Source organism: Adiantum capillus-veneris, chromosome 20 (assembly GCF_014529385.1).
Source record: "Adiantum capillus-veneris isolate H3 chromosome 20, ASM1452938v2, whole genome shotgun sequence".
Classification (NCBI taxonomy): Eukaryota; Viridiplantae; Streptophyta; class Polypodiopsida; order Polypodiales; family Pteridaceae; genus Adiantum; species Adiantum capillus-veneris.
In genome coordinates, this window is record NC_140950.1 from 5925677 (window position 1) to 5949914 (window position 24238).

At 40.4% G+C, this 24238-nt stretch overlaps 1 protein-coding gene across 3 annotated transcripts; it reads left to right on the forward strand.

Moving 5' to 3' along the window:
* Window positions 1-7312: 7312 nt before the first annotated feature.
* GBSS1 (UDP-Glycosyltransferase superfamily protein) lies at window positions 7313-22591 on the forward strand. 3 transcript variants are annotated; one of them, XR_015185494.1, is made up of 14 exons: window positions 7313-7789; window positions 7879-7959; window positions 8035-8133; window positions 8763-8852; window positions 8955-9018; window positions 9107-9207; window positions 9368-9477; window positions 9555-9798; window positions 10247-10423; window positions 10521-10712; window positions 10870-10959; window positions 11035-11163; window positions 11253-11448; window positions 22402-22591. XR_015185494.1 is itself a non-coding variant. In XM_086491845.1 (13 exons), exons 1-13 carry the CDS (start codon window positions 7445-7447, stop codon window positions 11367-11369), a joined length of 1839 nt encoding a protein of 612 aa, XP_086347971.1. In that variant the 5' UTR covers window positions 7314-7444; the 3' UTR covers window positions 11370-11542. The 3 variants fall into 3 exon arrangements, 1 of the variants encoding a protein (XP_086347971.1); XR_015185493.1 differs by lacking the exon at window positions 22402-22591 and adding an exon at window positions 17948-18132; XM_086491845.1 differs by lacking the exon at window positions 22402-22591 and having other exon boundaries at window positions 7314-7789; window positions 11253-11542.
* Window positions 22592-24238: the final 1647 nt, after the last annotated feature.

A 24238-nucleotide genomic window follows, 5' to 3' on the forward strand; every position in this document is an offset into this window, starting at 1 on the left:
TAGACCGAATCCCTCTATGCCCTACATAAGGAGGAGCATGAGATTCATACATTACTTTCTCACGTAGTGAGCTAGTAACACATAGTCTATAGCCATAGAGAAGATAACCATCTTGTAAAGTAAATGGTTCATCTTTCTTCCCTAGTGCTAGGGTTGAAATCACATCTCTAAATCGGGATCAATAGCATACTCACCTATCATAGAAGATAGATCATTGTGAGTTGCTATGGAAACCGCATTCACTCTCGGCCGTCTTGAGAGTGCATCGGGTACTTGATTATGCTTGCCAACAATATGAGAAATATGAAAATGAAATTGAGAAAGGAAATTTGCCCACCTCATTTGTTTGTCGGAGAGCTTGGTCTGCGTCATGAAGTACTTAAGACTTTGGTGATCCGTTCGTAGAATGAAAGGAGTCCCCAATAAATAGTGCTTCCATGAGTCCCCGGGGGATTCACCATGGAAAAATTACCGCAACACGTAAGTGCAAGGGAAGGGGTTTTTTTTACAAGTTACATAAGCGTATAAGTTAGGGGAAGGCCCGCAATAATTTATCTCTCAAGCCAAAAAAATAAGGGAGAGGGTATCATATTTATTGGTTGGGGCGAGGGTGGGGGAGAAGTGAGAAAAGGGAAAAATGAGAGGAAGATTTTGTGTTTCAAAATCATGGCTTCCCAAGAGAGTTTTCCCTTGAAATTTTGAGTAAATAGCTACAAAGATCCATGCAAGAACTAACACTTCTTTGTATCAATTTCTTGTTTTGTGATTACAGTTCATTTGTTGAGGGATGAAAGCTATAAAGAGTTTTTATAGATGCAAATTTACACAAAGAACCTATCACAACTTTATGACCACGTTTTTTGAGTAACTTATATGGGGTAGAATTGGACGAGTAGCTAGAGTTCAAGCTGAGCGGGTACATAGTTTTAAAGTCAAACTAAAACACATTGAGGGTACAACTAGTTATCAACATAAGTGGTTCCTTAGTACGTTGCCAGTCACTATGCTAAACGCTCTTTGACTAGTTTTACTCAGTTAGATCATGTGAGACCTAAATTTTATATGTAAGATAGGGGTATGATAATTTTTTGCATTGATTGTTGTATAAGCGTAGAAAGGGGGGTCATATTCCCTAGGATGAGTCGTATATAGGGGTTTTATCAAAGTTGTCCGCTCGCAGGTGGCGTCTCGTTTTATATATAGAGCGAATCCCCCGAGCATGAGTCTAAGGCATGTAGAACTGCAAGGAGTTCCTTTTCATATATGCCTAGAGCTTGCTCAATAGGGTCGAGCCTTCGACTTTCATAGACTATGGCGTGCCCTTCTTGAAGCAAAACAACTCCAAGGCAATCACCACAAGCATCACATTGGACCTCAAATGGCTTTGAGAGATCCGGTAGTGTAAGCACAGGTTGAGAGATAAGATTTTCTTTAAGATTTTCAAAAGCATTGTTCTCCTTTGCAGACCATGTGTACCTAACGTTTTTCTTTGTTAGGTCATGTAATGGTCCTGCTATTAGTGAGAACTTTTCTATGAAGCGTCTATAGTATGCACACATACCTATAAAGCTTCTTAATTCATGAAGATTCCTTGGTTTAGGCCATACTTTTATTACCTCTAACTTTCATGGATCCAGTTGGATGCCATCTTGAGAGATAATGTGACCTAAATATTGAATCTCTTGTAAGAAAAGTTCACTTTTCTTCCGATTAACATAAAGTTTATTCTCTCTTAGAACTTGAAATATTACCTGGAGGTGTTGCTTGTGTTCGTCTAATGAATTAGAGTAGATGATGATATCATCAAAGAAAACTCCAGTAAAGGTTTGGTGAGGCCTGAATAACTTCTCCATCAAGCGGTTGAATGTGGCTAGTGCATTGGTCAAGCCAAAAGGCATGACAATGTATTCGTAAAGACCAAACGTAGTGTGAAATGCGGTCTTTACAATGTCTTGACCAACTATCCTTATTTGATGATAGCCACTTTTTAGGTCAATCCTACTGAAGTAGGTGGACCCTTGTAGCTTATCAAATAGGTCTTCTACCCGTGGAACGGGAAACCTATTCTTGATAGTGATCGTATTTAGTGCTCTATACTCGACACACATACGATATGTGCCGTCTTTCTTTTGCACTAGTAGCACGGGAGAACAAAATGGAGATGAGCTAAGCCTAACCATGCCCAACTCATGCACTTGCCTCATAATCTCCTCTTGTTGAGCTTGAGAAACTCTATAAGGAGGTTTGTTAGGCGGTGAACTTCCTAGAAGAAGTTCAATTGCATGGTCATCATTCCTCGTTTAGGAGGTAGCTTACAAGGGATGTCGTCAATAAAGACATCTTGAAACCCTTGAGAAAATTGGATAACTCTAATTCCTTTTGATTGTGTATATTTTCTTTTGCTAAAACATTAGGTTCATTTTGAGAATCTTTAACAAAAATCATGTACACAAAAATAGAGCTCTTTATTGACTTGTTGAAAGCTCGTGTATGTACAATGGGTATAGTGTTACCCATTTCCTTAGCATCTATATACATACCTTTTTCCCTAAACTTAAATGAGATTCTGCTTTTAGGGAATTTAACATTGGCAGCCACGCGATCAAACCATGGTGACCCTAGGATTACATCCTCATGCTTGAGAGGAGAGATAAAGAAGTCCTCTTTGTCCACATAGCTTTGGACATGGAGCCTCAATTTCCCAATTAAGGGAGTGACTGAAGCTTCTTGCCCCTTGAAAGCACCATCTGCGGCTATGACATCTCCCATCTCGTAGGCTTGTATGCCTAGCTTGGTGGCCAACTCTATAGATATAAAATTGTGAGTAGAACCAGGGTCAAAGAGAATAAAAGCATCATGTTCTGTTACCTTTCCCCAAGCATGTCATAGAGGAGATCCTTTGTGGTGAATTTCCTCCTCTTGGATTTCGACCAAGGTAGCTTTAGGAGGTTCATGACGAGTGTTCTTTTGGGGACAAGCGCGGTACGCATGTCCTTGCTCACCGCAGTTGAAACAACGGTTATCCTTGCGATAACGCTCAAGCTCTTCAGGAGAGAGTTTATTTTTGCCTTTATAAACTCCCTTCTCTTTAACTTTGTTGGAGTTGCCCTTAGGAGACTTTTGGACATTGTCCTTCCCCTTAGGCTCATTGGAACCCTTGTTTTCCGTGGGCTTAGAATTTCTTTTAGCCCCGTTTGGAAATTGATTCGAGAGACCACCATAGTGTGGTGTATAACCACCGATATGGTGCGTGGCCTTTGGGAGTTGACATACTCCACCATTTCTTCAGTTAAGCCCACACAAAATTGTTGCTTTTGCTCTCCAAAATCCAACTTTTTGAAGACAGTGGCTTTGAGTTGCAGGTCCCAAAACTTGTCTACATATTTGTGAATGGATTCATAGGGAGAGAGCTTCAAGCTTCACCATTCGGTGAGTACTTTGTCTTTGGCATCGGTGGCCACAAACTGCTTCATAATGGAAGCTCTTAAAGCTTTCCATGTTTGTGGAGCTTCACCGTTGGCCCGTAGGCTAGACCACCATTGCCTGGCGGACTTTTGAAAGTGCATAGCTACATGGTGTAGCTTAGAGGACTCCGTGAAGCCCTCATATCCAAACGCAGCATCGAATTGTTGGATAAAGGCCAAGACTTTGTCCATAGCACCAAAAGTGCCATCGTAGGTAAGGAAAGAGATGCTCTTCCCTCCCTCTTTGAACTTATTGAGCTTGGATGACCTCTTCCACGTTCTTGCCTTGATCTTCGTTGTCTTTACCATCACTTTCATAAGAGGAAGAGGATGAAGAAGATGGAGAAGAGGGTGTCCTCTTTCTTGCCTTTTCTTCTCTTGCTTTTTGTCATCCCTCTTTGAAGTATGGTGTGGAGAAGTATGCGATGGTCTTCCATTTACGTATAAAGATAAAGCTCAAGTTTTCATGAAAGATGTCTTTATGTATCACGGTTTACCTCACCGTATAATTTCAGATCGTGATGCAAAGTTCACTTTAAATTTTTGGAAAGCTTTATTTTCAGCACAGAGTTATGTTGACCCTAAATGATCTACTCGACTCTTTGAAAAAGGAGATATAGTATTTTTGAGAGTGAAAACCAAACACAATTCTTTATCAATGGGGAAGTGTAAGAAGCTTAGTCCAAGATATTGTGGACATTTTGTCATCACAGAAAGAATCAATGACCAAGCTTATGGACTATTGTTGCCATTGTATATTAGGGTACATGATGTTTTTCACATCATCTTGCTCAAGAGATATGTACCTAATCCTTTTGTTGTTGACCTACCATTGTAATTATTAGCTAAAACTGTTTTTCATATTGTTTATTAACTTAGGTAATTTTATGAATAATCTCAAACTATTGAAACTGTATGTTAAAGAATACTTAATGTTGGGCCTAACAATGTGGCAAACATACATACACACACTCCCCTCTATTTACCCCTTTGCTGCTTCGCTGCCTTACAACACTACAATGGCGGATTGTGTTGCTTTGCTTTGGTGCTGCTCATACGAGTTGCACACAACCCAATTGGGAGCCTAAATTTCAGCGTTGGCCGATTTCAATTGCCTCCAAGTTGACCTAATGAGCTACTCATAGTGGGTTGCTCATGGCGCATTCTTTCCAATGCTCACCTTGCAAGCTCACAAACCTTATCTTGCTTCTACTCCCTTCAATGCTTCGTCTGTTCCTACCTACTACAAGCTCAAAACTTTGCTCTAGATTCAATTTCTTGCACACCTGGTTCGTACAATGCCTACACAGTGTTGGAAATCAACTCACCTACACAAGCGGACTTCCCCTGTTTTCGAGTTTCCTATTTTTGCAGACTCTAGATACTCTACTCAATGATTAGCTCCGCATTCCCCCAATGATTATGTCTGTGCAAGCATCTGTGCGTGCGTCGGGAGCACAGAGAAGCTCTGATCTTGTCGGATCCACTCCGATCAACCTTGATCCATCTCCTACATAAAATCCACCATCACCGCAAAGCTCTGAGATCCGAGATCTACGACCATCCACTCCCGATCCACCCATTCGCGATCCGAAAATGATCGTGAGGACCAAGCTCTATTATGCAACATAAGGGCATTGCCATCAATGCAATCACTTTGGTTTCATGTGCTCTAGGCATGCAATCACTCAAGTCTTTTGGACGAGAGCCAAAGACACTTTGGTAATGTGATGGACAAGTATATCATTTTACCAAATAAAGAACAGTTTGGATGTTTATAGAGAATAAAAGCAAGGGCCTCTTCATGAGGAAATCATATATTCTTTTGGATGTTTATAGAGAATAAAATCAAGGGCCTCTTCATGAGGAAATCATATATTCTTGCATCTTGTAAGATGAAGGCATGTGGCATTACATTAAGTATGATGTAGTTACAAAGCACAATTTAAACGTTCTTGATGATCTTCCTATTCTTGCATCTTGAAAGAGGAAGGCAATGTGGCACTACATTAAGTATGGTGTATTTACAAAGCACAATTTAAACGTTCTCGATTATCTTCCTATTCAACTTTGAGCTTTTCATGCTGTCATAGGCATCATTATCGTCGGAGGCGACAGGAGTCTTACTCATGAAAACAAGTTATGAGATCCATGTGTTAGCAAATGTGCTCCTATGGAATATTCTTTGTCTTTGTTTGCCTTTGTATTGGTGATTGAAAGTGCTTTCTCTCGAAAAACCTTTCTATCACCCAATTGTGGTAGATTGGATATCCTAGTTCCCTCTTGAAGAATAGGTCTTGAGTTCAAGACGGATAGATCTTTGAGGTCTCTTGAGAATATTCCTATGCTGTTACAACTTCTCTTTTGTGTGCACGTGTGTAGAGGAAACTTGAATAATATTCATATCACCCGAGCATGGTAGATTGGGTATCCTACGAGCTTCTTCTTGAATTATAGGTTTGAGGTCAAGGCTTATCGGATAGATCTTCGAGGTCATCTTGGGGTGCCTAGGTTGTTAAGAATTATGTGCTTCTTCTTTCATGAGGCCTCACCTTGTTTCACCCACGCCTTCTACTAGTTTCTTTTTGACTTGCTAAAGGCCTTGGTATCCATATGGGTGAAGGTAGTCCAATTCTAGTTGTTTGACATGTGTCCCTTAGAACAGGTTAAAAGTCCTTCTCTCGCGTCCTTTCAAATGCTATTTCCCAAAGCTATCTCCCAAATAGAGAACAAAATAATAAAGAGTGTATTCATAGGAGTTGATCTATGATGTGAAGTATTGATCAATAATTTTTAAATATTTTGATTTGTAAAGAGGCTTTTCATTTAAGAACTTAACAAGGATTCATTTTATTAAAATTTTAAATATCTTTTAAGTTTATTATTATTTTTATTTTAGTGAAGGCATTAAAATGTTCTTTTGTTTTAGTTTTTCGACGTATCTTTTTATTTTATTTTATTTTTATTTTGTTTTATTTTCAAATAATAATGTGCACTTTTTACCATCTATGTATAAAGAATAATAGAATTTATGTTTTTATTTTATTTTGTTTTTCAAATAATAATTTTCAATGTGCACCTTGCACCTCAAATTAAGGGGGTCTTTCCTAATATATAAACCATTTGCTATTATGTATATATAATGGATTATGTATAATGGATAATATAATTTTAGATTAAAACACAATAAAAATTCCATGGGATTGCAGACACTCATTTAATCTTACTTCCATAAATCTCATCCTCCCCTTAATTTAGCAAGAGCATGCTCACGCGAGGCTTAATTATTTGTAAACCTTGACATATCTGACATGAGGCAAGTACGACAGTTTAGAGAGGGACGGGGAGCAACAGGTAGTGAGAGAAAGAGTAAAGTGCAGATAGGAGAGAGAGAGAGAGAGAGAGAATTGGGGGGGGGGGGGCGGGGGTAAACTGGCGTAGTTTTCAAACTAAGCCTTAAAAGGCATAGTCACAACGCTAAGCTGGTGAAAACCTGATGGCTGTCGGCTTAGATTACGAAAAACTAAGCCTCGTGTGAGCACCGCCCAAGCCTTCGTGCCTAATGTGAGTATGGTGCAATGGTTGTGACTTGTGGGCCATTTCTGTTTGTGGATCTCAGATGGCATGGTCCGAAGGTGGCCCGCCCACCAGTTAGTATAGTAACAGGCTACAGCGAGTGCCTCCTTTTGTGCAGGGCCCAGGCCTAGCCTAGAAAAGATATCTGAATATATAATTCTCGACGATCGGCGGAAACAAGAGATGCTGGAATATGCGGTCAGGACTCAGGTTACAGGTACACGACTTTTAACGTTATAATAATAATCGAACAGAATGAGTTTTAACTTTCAAGTCTCACTCTGCGCGTCAGGTATCACTCTGGAGGGCGCGTCTGTGCACAGCCTCACTCCACAGTCACACATAGTCTCTGCATTTGGAGCCTTGCAGACCCGCCCTCCCTGCTTCGAGGCAGCCCCTCAAAAATGGCAATGGCGGCCTCCGCTCACTTCGCTACGCTGTCTTCGAGCTCAGCTTCCTCTTCGTTAACTGCTCGCTCGATGCCTAATCCCTCATCTCCGAAGCGTTTTCCTGCTGCTTTGCAGTACAATGGTCTACGTATCTCCACCTTCGAGACTAATCTACATCACTGTGTGCGGAAAGCAGTGGCATCATACCGAGGCGGAAGACATAGGCGGGTAAGTATGCCACTTACTGTTGTGTGCTCCACTACAGGCTCCACTATTATCATCGTCTCATTTGAAGCAGCACCATGGAGCAAGACAGGTGGCCTTGGAGATGTTGTCGGTGGGCTAGCCCCTGCCCTTGTGGTAAGTCACACAGAGAGAGAGAGAGAGAGAGAGAGAGAGAGAGAGAGAGAGAGAGAGAGAGAGAGATTTCTGCTAATCCGATCATGTAGGCCCGGGGTCATCGAGTAATGACTTTTTCACCACGGCATGATCAGTACAAAGATGCCTGGGATACAAATGTCACCTGTGAGGTGAGAGATCCTTCTCAAGTTCTTGAATGCTAGATCACCTAGTTTATGCCAATTTCTTGCGTGGTTTATGTGCAGCTGTTGGTTGGAGACAAGGTGGAACTAGTAAGGTTTTTTCACACACACAAGCGAGGTGTAGACCGGGTTTTTGTGGACCATCCCCTCTTTCTGGCCAAGGTAAGAGTGACGAATTGATTTCGATCCCAAATGAGAAAGTTCAAAAGTCTCGGCAAGACAAATGCCATATATACAGCATGCCTTGTGTGCACGATGTAGCGTACATTGTGGTTTGTTTACTTGGTAGTCCATTTGATATACTTGTAGTTTAGGGGGCAGCTTCATATGTTACAGTGATGCAGTTGCGTCACATTTGGAGATCTGTATGGTTGGTGGCATGATGGCATGTTGTACCATGGCATGTAACATATTAGTCTCTTTCTTAACACTGCGATGTTTATTACCTGTTAGTGGAATATGGCTTAGCATGTGTTCTGGCATTGGGTATTTGCCTTTTGCAGAAACATGGCATGTGTGACTAAACTAGACTCATCTGCGTGTTCCTTGTGATGCACAATAAATTAGGTGTTTGTACTGTAAGAGCAGCTGTCAAGCCAGAAGATGACCTTGTTTGTAACCATACGCCTTGTAAGTCTTCAGAATGTCAAATCTTTGTCAGCTTGTGCTTCAGCCAGAAGATAACTGTGTTTGTAATCAGAAGTAGCGTACACTTGTAAGTCTTGAGATTATTATATCTTCCTCAGCTCGTGCTTCTAATGCTAAGGGAATCATGTTGTTTGTTTTGACAGGTGTGGGGCAAGGCGGGTAGCAAATTGTATGGGCCTTCGGCTGGGAAAGATTATAATGACAATCAGCTAAGGTTCAGTCTCTTTGTACAGGTGATGAGAAGAAATTGACAGCTGTAGCAACTGTTGATCACAATGATATAAGAGGGCACTGAAGTTGGTTTTCTGAGTTATAAATTATTCGTGCGGTTGTAGGCAGCAATTGAGGCAGCCCTTATTTTGAATTTAAGCAACAGTAAATTTGTCAGTGGCCCCTATGGTAAGTCTCTTTGTAAACAGCTGATACTATTTAGTTTTTATTCACTCTGGTTTCTGTGGGGATTTCATCTCGAGTTTGGCACTAGCAGGGGAGGATGTTATCTTTGTAGCAAATGATTGGCATTCTGCCTTACTTGCTTGCTACCTGAAGGCAAACTATCAATCTAGAGGGCTCTTCAAAAATGCCAAGGTCTACCAATATTTTCCCACCTTTTTCGCTGTCACCATAAAGTTTTCATTCTCCAAATGAAAAACATAAAGTTTTCAGGCTGTGTGTTGGGACCGTGTAGCTTTTCTAGGCAAGTTTTAAAATGCTGCCCTTGTACTAAGCTTCAACATCATTGATATAGGTGGCATTCTGCATACACAACATAGCTTATCAAGGCCGGTTTGCACCTCCAGATTTCTCACTCTTGAACCTTCCCGATTCTATGAGGAGCTCATTAGATTTCTTTGATGGGTCAGGAGCCTTACTTCATCATCGCCCCTCCTCTAGTATTTTGGAGCTTTATATATTGGTGCTCTGTTTAATTACAGATACTCATCCCCTGTTAAAGGCTGGAAAATAAACTGGATGAAGGCTGGAATGCTGGAATCAGACATAGTAATCACCGTCAGTCCAAATTATGCATTGGAGATTCTTTCAGGGCCAGACAGGGGTGTGGAGCTACACACGATTGGCAAGAAAACTGGCTTGGAGGGCATTGTGAATGGGATGGATGTGATTGAGTGGGATCCTTCCACTGACAAGTACTTGGAAGTGAATTATGATTCAGCAACGGTAAATCTCGGAAGTGCTCTTATGCTTGATCCTCAAGTTCATTGCATTCAAGCCTTCAAGTTAACATGATGCTAAAGCAATTGATAGTGAAGAACCCTTTCTCTTTTCTTGATCCTGTTAGTACGGTGACAACAGAAAATTTACTGGTTTTCCTATCTTTTTCTAAGATTCACTGTTAATCGTGCAAAGTTTTTGAAGTTCCCTATGTTGTTGATTTGTCTCTTCACTTGCACGGCAAGTCACTTCCAACTCTAGTTCTCAATCTCCTCGCTTTTCAATTTGTGCCATCATGAATAGCTGGTAGGAAAGGAAGGCCTCTCGATGCCGCGAGCTTTGTTATCTAAATTTTTTTGTTTGGTTCTTTGATCGTGCCTCTCAATGCCCTTAGCTTTGTTATCTAATAATTTTTTGTTTGGTTCTTTGATTGTGATATTTTGTCCGTGGGCAGGTGTTCGAAGCAAAGCCTGCTCTGAAAGAAGCACTACAAGCGGAGGTAGGGTTGCCAGTAGATCCTAGCATCCCAATTCTCGGGTTTATTGGGAGGTTGGAGGAACAGAAGGGTTCCGATATTCTTGCAGCAGCGCTTCCAGAAATTCTCAAAGATAATGTGCAAGTGATTGTTCTGGTAAGTATTTACTGCATATTGCAAAACGGATCATGTGGTTTCCACCACATGCTAGCCATTGCCAACCTCGGGTAATGCTCACTGGCACTTGTATCAGGGCACTGGCAAAAAGGCATTGGAGAAACAACTTGAAGAATTGGAAGAAAAATACCCCGACAAGGCTAGGGGAGTAGTTAAGTTCAATGTGCCACTAGCACACTTGATCATAGCCGCATCAGATTTTATGCTTGTACCCAGCAGATTTGAGCCTTGTGGACTGAATCAACTTTATGCCATGCGCTATGGCACGGTACTCTCTATCGTCTTTTTATTGTGTCTGGGTGTGCACACAGTGAGCTCGAGTGAATGGACGGAAATGAAATTGAAAACTGCGTTTGTGGTTTTAGAGGAAGGTAGTTTACACTTACGTAAGTTTGATTATGGTTGGTCATCTCTGCCTGTGCCAGATTCCAGTAGTGACGTCAACCGGCGGTTTGGTGGACACTGTGAAGGAGGGAGTGACTGGCTTCCTCACAGGAAAACCCTTCAACGTGAAAGTGAGCTAATCAAATCAAACTTTCTTTCTTCCTGTGAAAATGAGAATTGATGTGTGCTGGATTTTCTTCATGCAGTGTGAGGAGGTGGATCCAACCGATGTGCAATCGCTCATCACGACTGTCCGAAGAGCTGTTAAGACCTATGGAACTCCAAGCTATAAAAAGATGGTAGAGGCCTGCATGGCGCAAGATTTGTCCTGGAAGGTAACAACTCTCATTCGCATTCTCATTTGAGACACATGATACATGGCTGTGGAGGATTTGATGCCTTTGTGTGTTCTTCGTCATGTCAGGGACCTGCCAAACGGTGGGAGGAGGTGTTGCTAAGCTTAAAGGTACAAGGAAGCAAGCCTGGGGTTGATGGTGACGAGGTGGCACCTCGGGCAAAGGTGAATGTAGCTGCGCCATGACTTGCCCTTGACATGCTCTCAACTTTCAAGGCCAACAAGAAGCTTTGGCGAACGGCCAGGAGAAGACAGGTTTCACAGAGTATGTACTATGAAGGGAATGTGCCAGTGTTCAATCTTGATGTTTTCCTCCCGACTCCCCTCGTAACTAATGTTTTGAACACGTTTCTTACTGATATAGTTAGTCATGCTTGGTGGGGCTTTTTTTTAAATTTAGGTGGAAATTATAAGGTATTCCTAATGGCTTAAAAAAAAAAAAACATGCTCTCTACTTACTTATGTACTTATGTAGTGCAATGACACTAAGAAAACGCTAAAGGGAAAAATTAGCAAAAGAAAACATTGTGCATTAGACCATCTCTCTTATATGAACACAAAAACTCTTTGACTTTTCACTTTCAATTGTCTTTTCATTTCCTAATCTCACCCTTCACTTATGCACTTGAGATGTTTTGAAAGGTTTTTCATTTTTCCGAGATTGGGGAAGACCTAATTGGTGCAAAAATATTTGTCTTACCAAAACACATATATCTTGACGTCAAATATTCACTATCGAAGAAGACATTTACTTACAATAATTTGTAGCAAGTGATCAAAATGCACAAATGAAAGTAGACTATTGACTTGTTAGGTGATACGGTATTTCATCGGTGCCCGAGGTTGAATACGATGTTATGACAAGCTATGACAAAAACAATGAGATTAGTTAAAACTTTTCATGGAGACATAGAAAATGACAAACTATCGACCAGATAGTGCATGAGACACAAAAATGCCATGCAACAACATGGTGGAGAGTTTGAGTTGTCTCTCCAAGAATTGTAAAGGACGGAAGTTGTGTCCGGCCGCATAGGCTAATGTGCATTCCATGCAAATGAACGCATGGAAAATTGGATGGTAATGAAGGAGCTTTTACAAGTTATCAATGTAAAGATTTGTTGGTCGTAGTGAATGATTCCTCTAGCACAAAGGGAAAGAAGGCAAGATATAAAAGAAATAAAATTAACTTTCAAGGAATACATCAACATAGAGAATTCAGCCTCGAGAGAGTTAGATTGTCTTTGTGAGCATCCTATGCCAATTACAGTAGGGCGGCATCAGATTGAGTAGGTATGTAGTGTAGGACTATGTGTATGACATGACAGATTGGAAGAAGGATGCAATCGCTTCAAGCGGCTTGAGCCTCCTTGCCAAAGCTATGTTTGTCATTTTTGAAACTGTTGAAGTGTTCTTGTTAAAAAGGTTTAAAATGTAATGTGTTGATGTACTACGCAAAAGAATTAGTGAGACATCCACATTTGACCAGTGGTAAATGCTATCATTACACGAGCATAGGCAAAGTCTTCCCATTTATGGCCAAAGAGAATTGAGCCTACATGAGTTATGGGAAGCATTGAAGAGGAGCTTGAATTGTACCATAATGAGGATAAACCAATATATTCTTAAGAGGGTAAACATTTACTCCATTGATGTGTAACCTATGAATATTGTAAGAAATCCATATTCTTTCATGTAAAGAGTTGCAATTGACACATTTTTTCTTGAACCAAAGAGGAGAGAGTTTGTGAGAACAGTTGCAAAGGAGCACGCTTGGTCCATCTCAAACAACCTTGGAAAGGTTCAACGCTTTCTTGAAATGAGAATGCAGCGTTTGTGGTTTAAGACTCTATGTATGACATGATGGAGTGGAAGAATGCTGTTTTAAAGGCACCCACATTGGGCTAGAAGTCAAAACTATCAATATAGGAGCAAAGATTAAGTCTTCCCATTTACAAACTGAAAAATGAGATGGTTAGAGCCACATGTATAGGCTAACCAACTATTTGACCCTTCAGCTATTTACGAGCATGGAAAGCTTGAAATCTCCAAATGGAAATGTCGCCACTCTTTCCCTCTCTCTTACTATTGCTCACCATCATGCTATGTGACGGTTTCGGTTGTAGGATCAAGGCGGGTGTAAGAGAGGCATTTATGGCGTGTGTGTGTGTATATGTAGAGAGAGAGAGAGAGATTGAATGAACTCAAAATGATAACTAGATTATGCTAGAAGTTGAACCTTACAATGAGTGTGTACAATGCCACTTACATAGGCATACAACAAATGACTTCATGGGTGACTTCATAAGATAATACATCATCCAATGTGTCAACACTCCCAGGTGGAAAGTGGCCACATGCTACCACATGGGATATACATGCCCAATGCCATGTAGGCATCCTAGTCGACTAGAGAAGATTCACTCAAAGAAGCATAAGCATGGTCCAAAGCCCACAAATCCCAACAACCCTCCCTGTGCGGTTTGGGCTATGATAGATAGCACAATACAACTTGTAACACTCCAAGCCAGGAGCACAATAATAAGATGTCCCCAATCTAGGAGACACAGTCCAATCAAGGAGCTAACAAATATCTCCAATCCAGGAGACAATCCAATCCAGGAGCTATAGAATATATCCAATCCAGGAGACCACTTCAAGTCTCTAATCCAACAGATAAAATGATAATTACCTCCCCTCAAACCAATGTCTACAATTCCGAGACCAAATTGAGCCCTCCCCTCAAAGCTGTCTCCAACATGTATCAATTGCAAGAGGTGAAGGCAAAATGATTTTGCCATTGTCATGATCATCGATAAATTTCTGCTGCTTTGACCTTTGCTCTTCCTTCTCTTTCTTTATCTGTTTTTGTTGCATGGTGCCTCTTTTCCTCCCTCGATGAGGATCACCTTAGTAATATTATTGAATGCAAATGCAATGCCAAAAATGCAAAAAACTGAAAACATGCTCAAGTTTCCTCCCCTTGAATCTGAAATTTCCAATTCCCATCTCGTAGTGCTTTGGAGCGGTCTTTGCTCTTGGAAATGGTTTTGTGATCAGTGTCTAAGCTCCTCACAATCGCACATATCCTTGGTGATAGATGAAAAAAATACATGGAAAAAGTGGTTCTCGTTGTGTATAAAGCTTTCATAAAATTTGTGTATGAATGGGCTTTTAAGAAAAAAGGTTAAATTTTTTGCCACAATTTTCAAAAAAGAAAACAATATATATTATAGATGGCCAACTTTTTTTGGAGCACGTGTTTGTGAAAGAATATAATTTGAGGCTGCTTGCTACATGTGATGCCCATAGGTCGATGTGGGTGGCTCTGGGACTGATGGGTAGCTAGGCGAGGCGAGAGTCGAGCTCTGCTGTGGTGGCCGAGGATGACACCACTTAGGCGATTGCTGGCGCTTAGGCAGAGGTGCGCTGATGAAGACCAGCACTGGCTCTTGATGGAGGTGGCGTTACCTGGTGCTAGATAGAATTGATGGCGAGGCCGAGCTGCTTGAATGCTGGCATGACAGCTTTATCCGATTGAGCAAGTGCAAGGTTGTTGACGCTACTATGTTGGCCCTTAGATAGAACTTCTCGGCACCACGCTTTGCTTTGCTGGTTGTTTTGATGCTACTGTGGGCTAATGAGTAGTTTCTATGGAGCTTTAGCGGCTTTCCTCTGCTATTGTGACCATGACAAGTTGTCTCGATGGCGCTCTTTCTCTCTCAAGCACACACTCCCTACTCCCCGGTCTACAAATAGATGGACACACACCCAATAATCACACTAAATAATAAAGCAAACCAATGCAAAATGCAAAATGCAAAAGGGGTCAATGATAATGGGAGTCAGATTGATAACGAGCTAATGGGAAGATTACCACTAACGACAACTAGGAGGGAGTTGTTGATGGAGAGCGCCAACCAATGCTATGATACCACTTGTAGGATCAAGGTGGATGCAAGAGTGGCATTCATGGCGCATATATATATATATATATATATATATATATATATATAGATATATATATATATATAGAGAGAGAGAGGTTGAACCAACCAATTGGGCAATGAATTAGTGATTATACAATGGGGGCAAGGTGCTTCTTATATACTAGCCTAGCCTTGGGGCCCTTAAGTAGCCCCCTTAATAGATTCATTGCTCAATTGGTTGAACCAACCAATTGGGCAATGAATTAGTGATTATACAATGGGGGCAAGGTGCTTCTTGTATACTAGCCTAGCCTTGGGGCCCTTAAGTACCCCCCTTGATAAATTGCCCTACTTAAGACTTTGACAAATAAGTAAAATAAATACCTAAAGCCAAAATACATACTGGGATCACATTAGGCTATTCACTTGAGATGGTATAACTTTAACACCCTCTTTGCAGCTCATAGTGGACATATGTAGGATGACCAAGTCGATGAAGAAGCTACCATGGAGACCTGAGCAGAAGGCCTTGAACTATTGAATACACCTCAATTATGCTACCCCAACTATTTACCTTAGAAGAATTCCATCTTGAGCACCATTTGCCTCGTAGAAAATTGAAATGTAGATGAAATTGCATCCAAGAATCCCCATTCATGAGTTGTGAACACATCACGTCTAAACTTTCCTAGACAGTGAACTTTGAAACACATCCATAGTCTGGCCCACAACAACGGATTGATGCACACATCCATAGTGTTATGTATACGTTGTGTTGGCTCCTTCCCAGATACATGTGCCTTGAACTCTAACCCATAAGTTCAAACACCAATAACTTGAACTCCAACACATGGGTCCAAATCATTTGTAGGGAGCTTCATTTACCCTTCTTTGCTGCTCACAAGCCACTCCTTGAAGCAAGTTGCGGTAAGCGCCACTTGACTAGAAATCTGACGTTGTTGCCACTGTGGTTGCCACCACCTATGCCATGCCGATCTCCTCTGTCAAATCTTTATCCCCGCTATCTCTGTCAAGCTTGCCTATGCCTTTTTCTATCCTGAGCTCTTTCATTTGCCATTGGCTTCAAACTCTCGAGCCAAACCAAGCCTCTTAATCTCCCTTGAGAAGAGGTCGCCAGGACCAAGTCTCTCCATCTGCACAATGTTTTAAAATGCCATCGCAAGGGAGGGGGAGCATCGCCAAGCTCAACATTGAGCGTTTCAAAACGCTCACTGCATCAACCCCATGCATTTTAGCACTTTGTCCTATCACCAAGTGTTTTAGACTGCTTCTGAAAACACATAACTGCTGCTTACTAAGCTCTCATCTCAAAACCCACATTAGACCATGGCCCCATGTTTAGAGAAAATGCTGCAGGTCCACATGCGTTTCAGAACACCATCCATATGAAGCACTCCAACAACTGTGTTAAAAAATGCTTTAGACAAACTAGACAATAACACCATTTTCTCATAGCGTTCTAAAACACCGACAAAATCCACTGTCGATTCTCTGAACATTTTTTCATCTTCCTGTTACCTCTTCACTGTGTCACAATCTCCTCCATGAACAACGAGGCTTGGGATTGGATACATGTCAAAGTTGAGGATGAAGAAGCATAGAGCAATGGGAAGAATTCACGAGAGAGAGAGAGAGAGAGAGAGAGAGAGAGAGAGAGAGAGAGAGAGAGAGAGAGAGAGAGAGAGAGAGAATCAAACCAACCAACTGGGCAATGAATTAGTGAATAAATAATGGGGGCAAGGTGTTTATTATATTCTATCTCGGGGGCCCTTAAGTATCCCCCTCCGTAAATTGCCCTGCCCTACTATGTGAAAACGGCCTGAAAATGAAAACTAAATTATACAGTTCAAATTTTAGCACTCTTTTGTGTGCAAAATGTCTCAAATGTTGGTTGAATGTGCTCAAAGCCTAAGTGGAAAAGCCAATGCTATTGTTGTTCGGGAGAAGCCCTCTCTACCAAGATGTCACCGAGATATGCGCTTGAAGTTGATGTTGTTCGAGAGGAGTCCTCTCTACCAGGATGTCTCGTGCCCAAGAGTTATTTGATGCTCTTTTGCTAATGTCGTCCAAGTTTTGGAATGCATAGTGAGACACGTATGTGCCGGAGATGTGGGATGAGGATGCCTAATGTCGGAGAGCTCATCATTGGAGCCAAAAACCGCTCCAAATGCGTTGAAGTCGAGATGTCGTAGGAATTGACATCACTCCAAATGTGGGAGAACACAAGTAGATGATTTTGCTGATGTCAAATTGATGCATCTTTCATCGCATGATGGAAGTGCCGAATGTCGGATTCGATACATATGCCGATCAACTCAATGTACTCAATTGTGTGTGCATGTGTATCTCTGTCATACACTCCCTGTCCTATATCTCCTGTGTCCAAAGATGTCATGTGCATATCGGAGAGGTCCACCCTCTCTAGAAGGCAGTCTAATTGAGAGGAAATGTAAGAGAGTGTATTTCCACGCCTTTACTTTTTACATGTTTAATTTTGCGCCTTATTTCTTTCCACATGGATTCACCTCACACACACACACACACACACACACACACACACACACACACACACACACACACACACACACACACACACACACACACACACACACACACACACACACACACACACACGTCACTTTTTATCTGTGGCTTACTATTCTGAGAATGGATATTTGTTGATATTTATCACTACATGGATGGTAGGTATAAGTTAAAAAGGCTTTTAAGTAGGACATGGATAACAACTGATAGATTTGTTGACACCTGTAATACATATTCAAGGTTAACAAACTTGTTGTCTTCTGGATGCAGGTGAGGACTCTATCTTAACTTAGGATCTTTTTTTGGCTAAGCTGCTGTCCATCACTGTCAAACTTGACCTCTTTCACTTCAGAATAAGTTTTCTTGACTATCTTATGTGCAAAACACTAGTATGATACCTCATTCTACCTATGATGTACAAAAATGAATCAAAGACAGAGATGTTTTTGTGCTAATCATTGTCTTTTGTCTAAAGCCAAGTGTCTTTTGAAATGTTATGTTCTTTATAAGTCTAGAAATAGCAACACACACACACACACACAAACACACAATTACATGAGATCTCTCACTTGACTCATTTCTGAAATGAAAAAAAAGCATGGCAGTTTAGTATGTTGGGATTCCTTCATCTACATCTCGATTAAGCCACCCATTACATGATCACACAAACAGCTATCACAGTAAAAACAGGTGTCCGGACGCCTCAGCTAAAGGTAAGATACGATTTGCCAAGACTACCCGATACTCCTGGGTGCGTGGAGTACTGTTAAAATATCCTCCTAGTGGATGACCATAACTACGATACAGAAAAATCTTATGAGGTGGTAGGAACTGGGCTAGCAGGTATAACCGCTCAAAAAAACTTGGCTTCAGTGAATGTTCTATGTAATAATACTGGGGCCCTAGGCCCAGAGCCTCAATTACCATCGCCAATCTGATATTGTTCCTAAAACGTTCGCGACCCCAAAGGGTCACACGAGTCACTCGTGCCTGATAGGTCCACCATTTAGTTTGGGATACAAAGGTTCCCAATTGGGGGAATAGATGAAGTTCATAACATAGCAAAGTTGCTCTCCGGGTAGATTCACCTGATTGATGAAGATGCGCGGTAGCTATGGCAAAAACCAGTTCTTGACTGTAAGCCATAATGAGATAGTTACTCCTGAAGAGAAATTAAACTGAAATTTTAACTCTGGTAATGTTACTCCATACGAATACTTTGGACTTGGTTATGAAAAAATGCCTTTTGTCTTTTATAGACCCACCTTATTACTTTGAGTAAAAATTGGAAATAATATATAATATTGCCAGCTCTAAGTAATATAACTCACATACCTTACCCTAGTGGTAGCTGTATGACATAAGCTCAGTGAAGTGTTCAGTTGTATGGCTAACGGTTTGTATATAATCAACCGGTGCTAGGTATATTAAATAGGTGATGGATTACGCATCGGGTTTTTGGACAGTGTGAGCGGTTTTTTTATCGGGTGATAGGTGTAAATTAGGACAATGTGACTTGACCTGGCTTTTTACTTAAACTAGCCCTGATGTATACACATTTCTGTGTAGCTTTTCTTTCTTCTCTTCATTTATTAATCGTGCACACTTCTGCACGTTACCACCTGTGTGCAAGGATTTGGCCTGCAGGTTTATGTAGCAACGAAGGTGTGCGACCGGGTCTAAGCAACCGGATCTTTAGCCGGGGGCAATCCCTAAGAATCTGACTCTATGCGCGACCTTGGGTATGGTAAACCTGTCCAAGTCTGTGGCGTACCCTCGTCTGATAGGCTTCAACCGATATAAAGGCATCTTAAGGTGAGTACTCATACTCACTAGCATCGAGCTGTGTTATCACCTGTGTGTGTATTCTATACTGTGTGAGTAGAAAGGCTATTTACTACTAAAGTGCTCAACATGCTGAAAAAGAATGGGAAGGAAATTGTCATTGAGTCTTCGTCTCCTAATCTACAGGTTAACAAAATATCCTTCTAACTCTCAAGACTGTCAATGGATAATGAGATGCTTTGATGTAAGTGGTTTGAAATGCTTTGAAAAACCAGTAATTAGACGTTTTTTAATTAAAAACCCTGGTCCGGTAAGTGATCGTTCTGGTTTATTTGGTGGATTGGGAGTAGTTTTATTTGTGTGTTTCAGGACTATTGAGAGATTTGATTCTCTTTGACGAAAGGTAACGGTTTCCGTAAAATAAAAAAGATTATGGTAACAAGATCCAGGTTATATTATCTGGTGTTTTTGGATGTAATAATTCTGGCCCTATAGGCTAAGAAAAGCGAGGTCTCTAGGAGATCTATCTGTATGGCTATATTGAGTATTGGAAGGCAGTATGGCTAATAAGATAGGATGAGTCTGTCTTGTTGATGATGCTAATTGTTAGGAAGAAGGTACTTTTGAAGGTGATTCTGCAGGGATTTGAATCGAACCGGTAATTCACAAATAATCATATATATAACTCAAAACTGGGAGCAGTAATTGTTGGATTCCTTGGTAAGTCGTAAAACTAATACGTCAGACTACTCTGGGTACATTGGCCGACCACAAATTGATTCGGTCCTTAATACAGATACCTAATTTTTTAATAGTTTAAAGAGACCCTGACTGAACTGAAAACTTTTTTCTGTTCTATTGCCAAAATAGTTGGTGATCTGAAGGTGGTAAATTGCATCACATTTCCTATTATGGTGGCTAATAGCTTTGTTTCTCGACTGATTTTACCATATTACATCACAAGGGGGAAGTTTGTGAAAAGAGTGTTTTCACTAAATTAGCTTATCGACTGATTTATTCTTGTTGTGGCTGGTATGACCAGTAATTAGACTTTTTTACTAAAATCCTGTTCCGGTAACTGATCTTTTTGTTTATTTGGTGGAATGGGAGTGGTAATATTTGTTTGCTTCAGGACTATTGGAAGATGAGATTCTCTTTGACTAAAGGTTTAGGTCTCCGTAAAATAAAACGGATTATGGTAACATTATCCAGGTTATATTGTCTGGTTGTTTTGGATATGATAAATCTGGCCCTAGCGGCTAAGTAAAGCCAGGTCTCTAGTAGATATTTCTGTATGGCCGTCTTGGGTATTGGAAGGCATTATGGCTAATAGGGTAGAGTAGGTCTGTCTGGGTGATAATGCTAATCTTTAGGAAGAAGGTACTTATGAAGGTGATTATGCAGGGATTTGAATCCGGTAATTCACAAATAATAATATATATAGCTCAAAAATTGTGAGCAGTAATTGCTGGATTCCTTGGTAAGTCATAACACTAGTAGGTTGGATTACTCTGGTTACACTGGCTGACCACCACTGACTAATGCGGTCCTTAGTACAGATACCTAATTTTTTAATAGTCTAAAGAGACTTTGACTGAACTGAAACCTTTTTCTGTTGTATTGCCAAATTAGTTGGTGATCTGAAGGCGGTTAATGGAATCACATACCCTATTATGGTGGCTAATAGCTTTGTTTCTTGCTTGGTTTTACCATATTACATCACAAGGTGGGAAGTTAAGTGAATGGAGTGTTTTCACTGATTTAGCTTATCGACATATTTCTTCTTGTAGATTTCTTCTTGTAGTGATGACTGGTATGGCCTTGGGTTATGCAAAGAAGATAAACTTGACATCTTGTTACTCGCTGCGTATTCTCTCTCGTATGTATATAAATTTTCTTTGGGTACTTTGGCTGACCTCAGACTGACTCGGTCCTTAGTACATGTACCTAATGTTTTGAATAGTCTAAAGAGACTTTGACTTAACTGAAAGTTGGTTTTTGATGTGTTGCCAAATCGGCTGATGCTCTGAAGGTGATAAATGGCATCACTTACCCTATTATGGTGGAAATTAGCTTTCTTTGTCGTTTGTTTTTACCATATTACATCACAAGATGGGAGGTTTAAAGAATGGTTTTTTTACTAATCACTGATTCAGCGTATCGACTGAGCTCTGCTGGCTGGGGCTGGTTTGAACTTGGGTAATGCATATAAGATAAAATTTACATCATTTTACTCGCTTCGTAATCTCTCTCGTATGTATTTGAACTTTTCTTTGGCTACTATCATGCAGTATATACAACGGGAATTTTGTAGGCTGGTTACATTTACTTCTATTCTTTCTCGGAAGAAGTATGGGCTTGCTCTATTGACGAAGATGTCTAGAAGATTATGGTTTGATATCTGGTTTATAACCGGCTTGGACAAAAATATGTCAGTCATGGCATAATGACAGAGGCAGTTTTTTTTGGTGCTTTGGTTTGAAAATTAAGTTACCAGTTGTTGGGATATCTCAATTTTTTATAAAAAAGGAAATATATATTTTTTGGAATAGGAACTGGTCCAAATTTTGTTTTTTCTATACTTCGAATTACGAAGGAGGAGTTGTCCTTAACAGAAATCTGGCCCATGATGGCATCTAGAATGTAGTTCTCTCTTATCTGATTAAGGTTGTAGTTCTTTTCAGCTTTGATTATCTTCCTGTAAAACCTACTTAAAACTAAGGTTAGGAAAAAAAAAGTAATTTTTTTTTCCAGCTGCTCTATGGGGATTTCACTTATTGGATTGGCAATAATCCAAGATTCTTTTTTTCATAAAAACATGATTCAAGTTAAGAACTGTGTGTTTTTTTTAAAGTGACATGGATAACAACTGGGATGCCCAGCATCACCTGCGTACAGTCACGTGCTAACGAACTGTTTTCTTGTGGCTATGGGTGCAGGTGAGGGCTATCTTCTTTGATTAAAACAATTTGTTCTTAACTTATGGCGGATCTCTTACCATGATCAAAATTTCCCAGACTGTGGGATTGCGGGTTCCTGCACTATATTCTGTTATCTTCATTACCTTGTACAAAGTTTATTTTCAACTGCAAATAAATTATTGTACAAATACATTGTATTATTCTAGAATTGTTGGTCTGTGAATAGGTAGTGTTCGTTTGCGTATATTTATAGATTTAGAACTGCTACACACACAATAAACGCAAAAGAGAGATTTACTTTATTGTTTATCTCTCTCAGACAATAACTCTAGAAATAAAAACGCCTATTACAGTATAATTTATTATACTCTAGTAGGCTGGGGTGCTATCACACAGTCTTAGTGGTTCTTTTTGACCTGACTGGTGAAAGACTGCTAGCACGACCAATCCACTCTATATTCACGATTCTTGTTCTCATTTTACTTTTATTACTATCATTTCACTACTTATTACGTCTGTTTGCCAGGTTAGGGAAAAGCTCATTGCAAGAATTAAAGTCTGCTATGACCCAGAAAAGAGAGCTATGATTTCGGAGAAGTTACGACTTGTTAAAGAAATAGAAAAGACCTTCCCTAATGTCTCTCTTAGGATTAGGCTTTACCTACATAGGGCTGTAAAATTCAAAAAGATGTAACTCTTTGTATTAGATCCTTAGATCTTCTCATCTCTTCCAAAAATACGGAATTCTAACTACTGTTATTTTTGCAGATTGTTTCCCTTTCCCAAGGGCTCTCTCTTCCTATGGAACCCCTTTCCCTTGCTTCTCTTCTTGTACTGAAATGTATACAAGATAAGGATGCCTCTTTCTTGATTTTTGATGCTTCAAAGGAGTCTAGTATGTCTCTAGTCCAGCTTATTTCTTTTGACCTCTGGGTTAAAGTGCTAGCTCTCCTCGTTAAGAATAAATATGATGGTATCAACCTTCTAAAGGAATTTACTTCTAACTTGGCCGGTCTTTCCAAAGCCCATATTTAGGACTTAGCATCTTTCTCCTACAAAGGCTCTGAATTATCCAATCTTCTTAGAAAATTCCGCGGGCTTAGTCCCATCTTTGTTATACCTCCCTCGACACCTATTGTCCCTCCACCTAATAGCCTCTTTGCAGAGATGCAGCTACATTGGAAGCTGTAAAAGAATTTCAGAAGGACCTTTGTTCACTTAGTGAAGCTTCGCTTTTGGATATGGTACCGAAGTCTCTAGGGCCTTTCCTTTTTTACCACCACGGCAGATTGAAGTATAATCCTTGGGGGTAGAGCACAAGCTATGGATGTTCCCAAATAAAGGATTTTTGGCACCTATTTCTATGGAGACTTGGGTGTTCCTTGCCAACCTGGCCCTTGCAACTATTGAAGAATGCAAACTTAAAGTTCTTAAAGGGATTCAACTCTTGGATAAAGGGGATCTGATTAAAGCTCCCTTCACTATGAGTTTCCTTGATGATAAAAAATGTAGTTCGAATACAGGTTTATATGCAAGAACCAAAGGAGTTATGACTTTTAGTAAATGCTGAGTACTACACTGAGACAATGTGGAATGTGTTCAGACCTTACCTTAAATGTGCGTGCAGATTTTTAGACCCCAAAGCTGCCTGTGAGTCAAACATCATTTGGTTTGATCATGCTATTTGGTACGCCCTCAACAATCTGCCAAGTATATTTCCTGACAAAGCAGAAGAATTTCACCTTTCCCTTTTTTGCTCATGGCTTGGTGGACAAGCTAAGGAGCTAGTCTTAGCTCAAATCGCCTTTATCCAGTACATATCAATTATGTGCGACACACTTGAAGAGCTTGGTTC

Excerpts from the sequence above, each read along its gene's own strand:
- GBSS1 (XM_086491845.1), top strand. The coding sequence starts at position 7,445 with ATGGCAATGGCGGCCTCCGCTCACTTCGCTACGCTGTCTTCGAGCTCA. Across the intron at positions 8,134-8,762 it reads ATCCCCTCTTTCTGGCCAAG|GTGTGGGGCAAGGCGGGTAG; the intron begins GTAAGAGTGACG and ends TTGTTTTGACAG. Across the intron at positions 11,164-11,252 it reads CGCAAGATTTGTCCTGGAAG|GGACCTGCCAAACGGTGGGA; the intron begins GTAACAACTCTC and ends TCGTCATGTCAG.